At 47.9% G+C, this 10,624-nt stretch overlaps 9 protein-coding genes across 9 annotated transcripts, besides 13 other annotated features; all 9 read right to left on the reverse strand.

Annotated features, from left to right (window-relative positions):
• Tc00.1047053508727.9 (hypothetical protein, conserved) lies at window positions 1–773 on the reverse strand (the record flags this gene model as incomplete). The annotated part of the gene is made up of 1 exon (XM_801391.1): window positions 1–773. A coding segment is annotated over one exon (773 nt), but the record flags the coding sequence as incomplete, so codon positions are not given.
• Window positions 1–10,624: a sequence feature (heterozygous, Esmeraldo-like haplotype).
• Window positions 865–885: a microsatellite.
• Window positions 887–924: a sequence feature (A-rich).
• Window positions 1,158–1,658, reverse strand: Tc00.1047053508727.18 (centrin, putative; the record flags this gene model as incomplete). Its single annotated transcript, XM_801389.1, has 1 exon — window positions 1,158–1,658. One exon carries the CDS (start codon window positions 1,656–1,658, stop codon window positions 1,158–1,160), a length of 501 nt encoding a protein of 166 aa, XP_806482.1.
• Window positions 1,865–1,926: a sequence feature (A-rich).
• On the reverse strand, window positions 2,338–2,898 carry Tc00.1047053508727.24 (uncharacterized protein; the record flags this gene model as incomplete). Its single annotated transcript, XM_801393.1, has 1 exon — window positions 2,338–2,898. One exon carries the CDS (start codon window positions 2,896–2,898, stop codon window positions 2,338–2,340), a length of 561 nt encoding a protein of 186 aa, XP_806486.1.
• On the reverse strand, window positions 2,974–3,963 carry Tc00.1047053508727.30 (hypothetical protein, conserved; the record flags this gene model as incomplete). Its single annotated transcript, XM_801385.1, has 1 exon — window positions 2,974–3,963. One exon carries the CDS (start codon window positions 3,961–3,963, stop codon window positions 2,974–2,976), a length of 990 nt encoding a protein of 329 aa, XP_806478.1.
• Window positions 4,089–4,123: a microsatellite.
• Window positions 4,222–4,276: a sequence feature (A-rich).
• Window positions 4,299–5,456, reverse strand: Tc00.1047053508727.40 (hypothetical protein, conserved; the record flags this gene model as incomplete). The annotated part of the gene is made up of 1 exon (XM_801386.1): window positions 4,299–5,456. One exon carries the CDS (start codon window positions 5,454–5,456, stop codon window positions 4,299–4,301), a length of 1,158 nt encoding a protein of 385 aa, XP_806479.1.
• Window positions 5,738–5,771: a microsatellite.
• Tc00.1047053508727.44 (hypothetical protein, conserved) lies at window positions 5,809–7,092 on the reverse strand (the record flags this gene model as incomplete). Its single annotated transcript, XM_801390.1, has 1 exon — window positions 5,809–7,092. One exon carries the CDS (start codon window positions 7,090–7,092, stop codon window positions 5,809–5,811), a length of 1,284 nt encoding a protein of 427 aa, XP_806483.1.
• Window positions 7,234–7,253: a microsatellite.
• Window positions 7,362–7,397: a microsatellite.
• Window positions 7,719–8,264, reverse strand: Tc00.1047053508727.50 (hypothetical protein, conserved; the record flags this gene model as incomplete). The annotated part of the gene is made up of 1 exon (XM_801387.1): window positions 7,719–8,264. One exon carries the CDS (start codon window positions 8,262–8,264, stop codon window positions 7,719–7,721), a length of 546 nt encoding a protein of 181 aa, XP_806480.1.
• Window positions 8,464–8,487: a sequence feature (AT_rich).
• Window positions 8,519–8,573: a microsatellite.
• Window positions 8,622–9,332, reverse strand: Tc00.1047053508727.54 (hypothetical protein, conserved; the record flags this gene model as incomplete). Its single annotated transcript, XM_801392.1, has 1 exon — window positions 8,622–9,332. The coding sequence occupies one exon, from the start codon at window positions 9,330–9,332 to the stop codon at window positions 8,622–8,624; it is 711 nt and encodes a 236-aa protein (XP_806485.1).
• Window positions 9,337–9,358: a microsatellite.
• On the reverse strand, window positions 9,532–10,503 carry Tc00.1047053508727.60 (hypothetical protein, conserved; the record flags this gene model as incomplete). Its single annotated transcript, XM_801388.1, has 1 exon — window positions 9,532–10,503. One exon carries the CDS (start codon window positions 10,501–10,503, stop codon window positions 9,532–9,534), a length of 972 nt encoding a protein of 323 aa, XP_806481.1.
• Window positions 10,527–10,576: a microsatellite.

Consider the following 10,624-nt stretch of genomic DNA (forward strand, 5'->3'; position numbering starts at 1 on the left):
TCGTACTCACCACGTAGTAATGCACAAAGGCCAGCGTTGTAAACAATAGGATGCCGCATCAGGGGGGTGTTGCATTGCGCGGCAGCCTTTTCTGCCTTCGCAAAGCAAAGTGAGGCCACGTTCATTTTAGAATCGCCCATGGTTAGGACACCAAGATTGTTAAAGTATACAGCCCAGTCTGCATCGGAATTGTGAGGCATTTCGTGGATGGTGCTGGAGTCTGCAAATGCCCCCTTCACCATACTCAGAAGTGCGGGATCCTTCGAAAACTTACTCATGTTTTCCGTGATTACTTTCTGAATCAATTCATCATCCGAGCGTTGGCGATGGTGCGCCTTTGTTGGAATGCGTGTAATCGTTTGTAAAAGACACAACGCACGCCCCAGGACTGCCGGTGTAATGCTGTTATGCATCCCAAGCAGGCCGCGAAGAATACCCGCCGCCTCGTTTAAAAGTCCCGACCTTGCAAGAAGTAGTGCACGATTAAAGTGTGCCGTTTCATGTCCTTCATACAGGAGGGAAACTGAATTCTTTGTCTCTCCCTCCCTCTCATTCAGCATGGGGAGGCCTTCTGTCGAGTTATCAGCCAGCGCCGCGATGGTCTGCTCCATGTCTGCGTGGTTCTGCAGCAGTCGCACAATGGCCAGGTTGTGCTGCGCCTTTAAATCTTCCTGCGGCATCTTCTGAAGGATCACCTCACACGCCTGATAATTCTGCGCCTCGAACGCTTTGCGGGCGTTCTCTAACTGTTCTTTAATGGCATCATCCGCCATTTGCGCGCTATTGACTATCTTTCAGTCTTTCGGTGTAATTCGTTCTTTGCGGCTGCTTTTCGTTGTTGTTGTTGGAATCCCGTTTCGGTTTCACACACACACACACACACACGGAAAAGAAAAGAGATAAAAGAAAAAGAAAAGAGAAGAAGCAGAGGGCCAATGCACTTTTGTGAATAAGTTGAGGCAGTCGAAACCACACAGAAATCTTTGGTGTTTTCTTTCCCCGCACACACATCTCCTCTTTAAACATCTGTCGCTTCATGTATTTCGTTTCCTTTTCCTGCCAAGAATTTTAAGCGGACTCACTTGGCGGTGGACACTTCTCCCGTGTGCTCTCCCTCCTGTACATGTTCCACAGCAACACCCACAACTCGGACGCCCTCATTTTTCTTTGTGTGGCAGCAGCATGCGAAGAAATTCCTCCTTCGAAACGCGATTGTCATGGTCGAGAACGTCAGCCTCCTCAATCATTGCCTTCAATACGTCCTCTGGCATCTCCTCTCCAACCTCCTCCGCCACGCGCTTCAGGTCTTCAAGGGTAATGTAATCCGAGTTGCCCTTGGTGAAGTGCCGGAAGGACAGAAGCACCTCTTCGCTGTCTTCGGCGAAGAACTTCCCCTTCATGATGGCCTCAAACTCGGGAAGAATGAGGTTGCTCGAGACACCGCTCTTGTCCATCTCCGCCACGAGCTTCTTGATGACGTCCTTCTGCGGCTCATACCCGAGGGCGCGAAGGACCACCTTGAGATCGTTGGGCGTGATCGTCTCTGTTCCGTCCACGTCCATGATGCGAAACGCCTCGGCAATCTCGTCCTTTTGGCTGTCGGAGAGGTCCGGTGGCAGACGCTGCGCCGTGGACCGCAAAAAGTCGTTGTTGCCCATTGCCAGCCCCACACACACTCACACCAACCAACTCTCTCTTCAACTCTAATAAACGTGTCCTCCTGCACCTGCCGCACGCCAGAGCAATTTCACAAGTAAAAGGAAGAAAAGAGGAGGTTGAGGCGCGCTGCAAATTATCACCACGTGGCATGGCAAAAAGGCACCTTTCCCCAGCGTGAAGATGCACACAACGGCAGGAGCACGTCAAAAAAAAAAAAAAAAAAACTCACAGAATATACGCAATACGGAACAAAAAAAAAAAAAAAAAGCAGGGCTTTTTCAACGCTTTCAAATAATTTCACTACCAACAACATCAAAAAAGCGGCAAAAATAAAAATATTTATTCCCTATTTTGTGCAATCCCTCATTTTGAAAGGGTGTGGCTTTAGCAGCGCCTCGAAGCAGTGAAACAACAACACCAACAAAAAAAAAAAAAAAAAACGGACCAAATCACCAACCAGCGGCTGCCGCACCCCACATCTGTCAATTATAAACAAAAATTCATCCACAGGGGACCAAAATGGGCTTTCCCGCCTGCAGAGTCATACAAACAAAACAGATGATGAAGAATGCATCCTGAGCGACGCGCAAGAAGTAACCAAAACAAACACCCCCTTAGACACGGACAGAAAAACAGGCAGACAAAAAAAAGAAACTTCTGCTTCTTCGCTAGTCCTTTTTATCCACCACAACATGCATAGTTGGCTGTGCCCTGTGGGTGCGTGGATGTGTTGGTTATCCAACTCGCACGCTGCTTAACGTCAGCCAGTGGCACATCCGCCGGTAAGTGAGCCCTTTGGAAGTCCGTGAATGTTGGGCCCACGCGGAGCGTGACCAACGCTGCGACCACCACCGAAAGGAACAATTCGCGTTGTTGATCTGTACTCCTGCACGTGTTGCGAGACGGGCTCGGAGGAAACAAGAGTGGCAAAAAACAGCCACATGAGACGCAGAATGGAGAGAAAAAAGTCGACGAGACTAAACGGCTTCGAGTCAACGACCCTGCCGTTCGCAACGTACGGCATTTTCCCCCCGCCGCTACCACAACCCTCCAGCAAGCCTTCTGTCCTACGGCTGTTTCAGTGACGAGAGAAGAAATGAATGCCTTTTTTTTTTTTCCAAGACTTTTGGGAGAACTACGAGCAAAAAAATAAGTAAATAAATAAACAGGCAAAAGAAATAAAAAATGAGCGTGCAATACATAAGAACAAGATGTATTACTCGCTTTTAAAGTCATCATTACAATCCAAAAAAAATAAATGACATGTACAGTTAGACGGTTGATCTTTTATTGGCATCGTTTAACCGGAATTTTTTAAACGTCCATCTCACCTTGTGTTTTCTGGTGCTGTCCTCGCACAGCCGTCATGGGATCGCCGCTGCCCAACGCCTGCAGCAGTACGCAGGCACGACAAAGTTTTTGACTCGTTACGTAACCACAACGAACACAAAATCCCTGTGGATTTTCGGGAACAGACTCCCGCTCCTTTACACGCAGACGCTCCCCGGAGCGGATAGTGTCTAAAATACAGCGTGGTTGAAGCTTCTCCATCTCCTTCAAAAGCGTGCGTGCCTCGCTCCGGAAGGCCTCCCTGCTATAGGAGCACTCTGTGGTAAAATAATCCAACTTCTTGAGATGTGCGTAGAGGACAATCTCCTTTTCATAGGCATATTTCAATGGCTTTACACGAGGAATAAGACCATCTCCGGCAGTGATGGCGCTTGTGCAACGAGAGAGACGTGGAAGATCTGCGCGCAAGATGTTCATTAAGATTGTCTCTGCCAAGTCATCGGCATTGTGTCCTGTCACAATCTTTGTCGCCCCAAGCAACGCTGCGCCACGGTCCAGAGCTTGTCGACGAAACACACCACAAAAAGTGCAACTATTTCTTAATCCTGATAGCCGCACAACCTCATCCATTGTCCACCCGTAAAGTTCCTTGTACGACATCACACGCAGTGGAAGTTCATACTCTGCGGAGTTGCGATGCACCGTCTTTAGGCTGTCGTCACGATAGCCAGTGATCCCCTCGTCAATACTCAGCAGAAGAATCTGCACGCCATATCCATGACGCTCGTTCAGTAGCTTCATAAGATGCATTAGAACTGTACTATCTTTGCCTCCGCTTGCGCCACAAGCCACAACATCACCCGAGGTAAAAAGTTTCTCCGCCATTATTGTCTCATGAACTTCCTCTTCGAACAAGTGAAAGAAACATTTTTGACATAAAAGTTGCCCATTGCGGGGCCGCTTCACAGCGGCCTTCTCTTCACAGCAGTGAATACAGAGTCGACGTGGTGGCATCCCTCTACTCCCCCACCCGTATACAGTAAAAAACAAAAACTATATGTATCAACCTGTATTATATGTTGTATATATTGGGTGCGTATGTGTTCCAAGACGGCAATGTTGATTGAATAAAACACAAGAATAAAATAATAATAATAATAATAATAACAATAATTTGCAAACTATTCAACATTGGCAGGGCACTGCTTCTTCTTGTATCCTCCATCACTTTGGTTCGTTCTTGTCCTCCACTCTGATCGGTAAACAATTAGCACGAGAACAACAACAAATAAAAACAAAAAAAAAAACGTAAAAGCAAGAAAAAAAAAGTCTAGAATACAAAGCGCTGGTCACCCCCTCCCAGGAAAACCGTCTGAAGCCTTCAACGCCGACGTCGTACCGTGAGTATGGATCAAGACTGCAGGCTGCAGATGGAGAAGTTGTGCAATCATCTCCCCAGCGTCGTCGCATAGAAACGGCGTCCCTGTGGGAGCACCTCGTCGCTCGCTCCCGGTGTCTTTACTCCCACTCATACCGCTAGTGGCTTGGCGAGTGGCTGATGAAATACTGTTGACAGAGAGATTCAACAGAGGAGTTTTCTCATTCTTATCACGCGAAACCCTCCCTTGCCGCGGCGGCGTATCCTGCCGCAGTGTGCGTGAACATGCAAACAAATCTTCCACTTTTTCTTCCAAACGATAAAATGCCTCCCTTGTCGGAAGGTTCTCTAGTCGTGTTTCAACACCCACTACGCCGTGGTGAGCAGCATCTGCACTCTTGATGGCACCGGCCACTAACGCATGAAGGGTCGATAAATCATCCCGCAGAGAATTCAGAGTCCTTTCCAGCGCCGCCCTTGAATTTTCATGTGCCTCTCTCTGAACGGCCAACGCTTCATAAAGCTCTCTGTTCGCTGCCTCCAGTAGGGAAATTTTTTCCAACAGCTGAGTGTTATCCAAAGAGGCTAAGTGTCCATCGCCCTCCTTTCCGCTTGACAATTCCCCGTGCCCAGCATGCCCAAAATTTTCCTGTTCCGTGTTAGATGTGCCCGTGGGCAACGATAACAATCCAGTTTCCACGGCTTTTTCCCCAATCGGCAATTCATCATTGCTGCTTTGAAGAGGGGGCGACGGGGGTGAAGTCAAACCGCGACGCGAACACGAACGGCGCTCGGACTCTGGAAACGACCAGAGATCCCTCACCTTCGCATCCCTCACGATTGGCTTTTTAATCGGGTTGGATCGCAAGTCCAAACGAAAAACCTTTGGGGCGTTCGCATTGCCCGGAACCCGCGGGGGAATCGACGTCTCAACGCATGGAAAGCCCGCAACCGCAGAGGAAGAAAGGGAGGAAGAGTTGCGGGTGCATGCCAAAGGTTCGTTGGATTCCGCTCTGCCTTCGCTATTTTCTCTACTGGAGTCGCGGTCATTGCACAATGCAATGTGTGCCCTCATGCAGGACATTCCCATCTGAACACCGCAGTAAGGACACGCCAAAAGAGTGCTCATCAGATCAATGAAATCCCCAACCAATATCGATAAAAGGAACTGCTGTTTTCGCACAATCCAACTCCTTCAGGCTGGCTAGTACACGACACGCAAACACGGAGAGAAAATAAAATTAAAAAAAGAAAAGAAAGAAGGGTCCGTGTGCAACTGTCCAAAAATAAATACAGTATTCGCAAATACGGAAGCATGTAGGAAAGAGAAGGGGGTTTGCGCTTATGAAGCACCACAAGGGAGTGAACAAGAAAGCAAATCGAGGATGACAAGATCCCTCCTATGAGTTCAAAAAAAAAAAAAAAAAAAAAAAAAAAAAAAAAATCAAAGGCAACACATCAAAAAGCTTTAAAAGGGCAAGCTACACCTCTTCATTTTGTTGTTTAATAATCGTTGGTGAACAAACTCTTGCTTTTCTAGGTAAAGGAGCCAACTTGCAACCTCGACAGCCGGACAAGGCACGTACATTTTGGGCCCCTTTGTCCAATTTCTTGGCAAAAACGCTATTTTGTTTACCTTTCGGGGAATGTCTGCGGTCGGGAGATGAGTTGTCACGTGGATGCAGGACACTGGAAAAGGGGTGGTCTCCCTTGCAGTGAAGCGTTGGCCTCCCAATGGTGGGTTTCCCCAGTAACAGCGACCGCCTCCTCTCCGCCTCAGCATTCCCGGAGGACGCCAATACGGACAATCTGAATGAACTCACTCGTTTCTGCTTTGGGGAGTGGCCCACCTCATTGAGAAAGTGAACTCCTTGTCTCGCAACCGCCACAGGATGTCCCTCCTCTCGTACCACATCGACAAATTCCTTTTTCAATGAGGCCCCCGTGTGCAAAAGAAGTAACGGCGTCTTTTTATCGTCAGGCAGTGCCGGGGCAGCCTGTCTCTCTGTCCCGCCACGACGCATTGCAGGCCCAGTGGTTGGTCTTCGGCGGTTGGGTACAAGGTCGTTGTTTCTGTTGGGCTTCCCTGCAAATCGCTTCACAGGATCCGCACAATAGAAACTCAATATTGCCGTGGAATTATCATGCGTCTCAGGCTCCCTCTTTTCCCGCCGTAATTGGCGTCCGGAAGCATGCCGTTCTATAATCCACGGCACTGCAAATGTTCGCCAAAGAACCTCAAAAATGTCATCTATCACATCTTGTGGCTCTGTGGAGCGACGGATATTTTCTCTGTTATTTCCATTGCACATCCCTTCAATTGGTTCACTTTCAATGTCGCACGACGGTCCAGTACGCCCTGAGCACTGGGCAGCAGTTCTATCGCTGGACAATCCATTTGTCGTAATTCCACTGACGTTTGCCTCTAAATGAAAGAACTTTATATTATGCGCTGTATTCAAGGGGCTCTGCGGTAAACCATCCGTTGACAGTGCCGTTCCGTGAAGGCGCAACGAGTTGACAGCTACTGCTGAACGCCATTCATACACCTCACTATTCAAAATGCCTTGCAGGAGGTGCTCACCGCGCGCAGGTCTATAGGGATTCCAAGCCACCCTGGGTCCCCTTGTTGCCTCTGCAAGGGCCTCCTCACTACATACACTACTTAACAGGCGTTGCCACAACTTTCCGAGCCGCCCCTCCCTGCCACTTTGGAGCATCCCACTAAACCCGACACACCAGCCATAGGCCTGCTCACAAGTCATTCATTGATCGGCCGAGACAGCAGGAAATGCGAGCTTCTTGCGTCCGTGTGTGTAAATAAATGCACGTAGTTGCAAACACGTTTTTCCTTCTCGCGGGAGACAAAAAAAATGCCAACTAGCCCCCTTTCCTTTCTCCACATTAAAAAAAAAAAAAAAAAAAACGACAATGTTTAAAGAAGTGTCAAGCCCTGCAGCAAAGCAAATCAAACAAGCCAAAAAAAAAACAAAAAAAAAAACCTCCCAGCATCAACATCAACACCAGAAGAGAAATATCCATATATCCATATATATATATGTATGTATATTGAGTGCAGCTCAGCTCTTTCTATTGCAAAGATACACGCAAAATAATAAAAAAAAATTGCCGTAAAAAAACGCCAAATATAAAAAAAGGGTGGAATAAAAAAAAATAGGCAGAATACGTCAAATTCTTTTTCTGTTTCCACGCTTAGACAAACAAACGAAAAAATCAAATAAAATAAACAACAAGACGGCGTTCCTCGTTGTTGTTGTTGTTTTGTTTCTCTGTGCTCCTTCCTTCTTTGTGTGTCCCACAAGAGAAGGAATCGCCAGTGATTAATTATTCTTGTTGCCGTTGCTCTATGTACGCACTTGTGTGCGCTTTTCTATTTCCTTGAATGTGACGCAGGAGTGGTCTTCTGTGTCTTTTTCTTCTGCATTCTCCAAAGCTTGGCAATGGCCGCCACTCGCTTATTGTACTTCTTTTTTTGAACGGTGTGGGCATGTGGACGCCCTTTCCGTACACCCTTCTGTGCCACAGGACTAGTTGCTTCGGATCGCAACGACGTAGCGGTCGAAGCAAACTTTCGGGACGCTGCCGGCTGCCTTTGCGGCCCCTTCAAAGCTCTTCTCTTCAGTGCGTTGCGCTTCTTCATTGCGATTGCCTCCGTCATCCGCCTGCGGGAATCAACCCCTTTCTTTGGCTGCGGCCTTTTCTTCCCCTCCCCTGAGGCCAACTGCACGGGGCGCACCTGTCCCCGGAGGACGAGTGGGGCTGTAAATGCCTGTGGCGAGGAGGTCTTTTTTGCGTGGCGTGCCGCTGCTGTCGTGGGTGCCACCCGCATGGAATTCTGCTTTTTACTCACCCACCGACCCGCGCAGAGCACAGGCATGGCGTTGCCACGTCGAAATGCACACACACGACGGAGCATGCGTCCCTGTCGCTACGACACACGATAAATGATAGAAAAGGGTACGTGTAAAGGGAGAGTAGGAAAGAGGGCTAGGAGTAAGAACGAACACAACGCCTCCCTAATGAGTGAACCCCCGCTCCCGCCTCCACGCAACAGAAAATAAAGAGCAGAGGGAGAGTATTCCTCCAATTCTTTTTAATTCATGTGGCAAGAAAGGAAAAAATAATAATAATAATAAATTCGGGCACACACAAACACCCAACAACAACAACAAAAAAAAAAAAAAAAAAAAAGAGGGGACAAAAAGAAAAAAAAAAAAAAAAAAAACTGCGCTTCACACTGAGACTGCACCTCGCCCGTCATAAATATAAAATATTATGATTTTCGAAAGCAAACGGCAATGAGCGCTGCCACGGCAGCGGCGACACCCACTCCCGCTAAGCCAGTTGCAGTTAAAGTCATATTTACTTCTGCATCAATGTACTGCTTCAGCGCGATTCCCTGGCGATGATCGGACTGGAGTTGAAGCATTTGATTCACACATATCAGTGCCTTGTCGTAGTTCCGAAGCTTTATCCATCCAATTGTTAGATAGTAGTAGTTAATAACAAGCTCGTCCGTGGATGTGGTTCTTTTGCTTTTCGTATCGGTCTCTTTTTCTTGTTCCCCAGCGTCGTGTTCAAAATGCTCCCACTCTCCTTGTGTTTCCGGCGGCGCAGAGGCCGCGTGAATAACACTACCACGCAAAATATCCTCTTGAGAATCCACCTCCTCACCGGGCATCAAATTCGTCTTTACTGACGATGCACCCGCCAATTCGACCTGGCGCTCCTTCCATGCGGTATACAGCAATGACTCCATGAGGCGCACGCCCTCTTCAATGTATGAAGAGCGGGAGTGCAGGATCAGAAGGCATGCGTACTGAAATGCAATATCGGAGTTTGTGAAATTGTTCTCGTATTCAGCGCGGATGCGTCTAATAGCATCATCGAGCCCCATCAACTCTTGCTGCGAAGGGGATAAGATGTGCCTCACATTTGGGTCCTTCTTGAAAAGGTCATTGATAATGGAAGAAGTTCTCTCCATCACTAAAAAAAAAAAAAAAAAAAAAATGGAGACAGCAATCAGGCATCCCATCCCCACCGCGGTTCCCAATAATAATTGCCACAACAACGACAAAATAAAAAGAACAAAGGAGATGGATGCCAAAACAAATATATATGAATAATAATAATAAAAGGGTTTAAAACACAAGGCGCTGTAAAAAAACAGCGTTGACTGCTTCCTAAGAAAAATCTTCTTGGGCCAAATTCAGAGCTTCCTTTAACTTCTTTGTGAACTCCGGGCCGTGTTCTGCTGCCTGTTGCCCCACGTACTTCACAAGGTAAGTTGCAACACCGTCATTTTTTGGTATGGAAAAGATGACATGCGTGTCATCTGCCTTCGTAAGATGAAAATTTTTGCACAGTGCTGCATTGAGGGCGTAACCATCGCGAACAATCAGACGATAAAGATTTTTTCCTCCTTTCTCGCCGTCCGTGACCTCTGTGGACTCGCGCCGCTTCACTTTGGCATCACCAGCGCCACATTCCACCCAACTTTTGGTTTCCAACTTAAACAAAAACAGTTTACAGGACGCACACGCCAAAATCTCCTCCGTTAAAGGCGTGACATGAGCAGCATGGGCAAGAGCATCGCTGGTGGCAAGCTTCTCTTCCGCCGGCGCTTCCTCTTCCACGTCAGCGACGGTCTTCGCCATCCGCTCCTTGGCCTCCGCAAAAACATTTCGCGCGCCGTTAAAATTCAACGTCTCTCGAGATGAAGACGTCCCCGCAGCCGCATCATTGCCAACAGCGACCACACCGCCACTGTTATCCTTGTTGCTTTCACTGGAGCTGCTTTCAACACCAAACGTAAAGTTTTTGGCACCAGGTAAGACAGAACTCGGCGCTTCTCCAACAACCGGAAAAGAAACTTTGGCAAGTGCGAAAGTGGCGCCGCTGCTGCTGCTGTTACTGCCGCTTAACCCAAAATTTGTGGAAAGAGATGGTGCCGCCGTCGGCGCCATGCCGGGCACCGCCTTGAACGCCCCTTTCAACGACGGCACGACATCACTGATAGACGTACGCTGCACCCGCACGATGCGGCGCTGCGCCATTGTATCTGCATCTGCATACTTGGGCGTGTTGTCTAGCACCTCATCCCTCTCATTTGGCTCCAACGGCCGCCTTTTGCGGACTTCAGAACCGTCCGCCATTCACGGAAACGTCACTCCGACTGATTATTATTATTAATATTATTATTATTATTATTATTATTATTATTATTATGCTTCGTTTTCTACTTTCCCCCTTTTCCCGTCTCTTTTGTTTTTTTCT

Source organism: Trypanosoma cruzi, genomic scaffold (assembly GCF_000209065.1).
Source record: "Trypanosoma cruzi strain CL Brener 1047053517031 genomic scaffold, whole genome shotgun sequence".
Taxonomy (NCBI): domain Eukaryota; phylum Euglenozoa; class Kinetoplastea; order Trypanosomatida; family Trypanosomatidae; genus Trypanosoma; species Trypanosoma cruzi.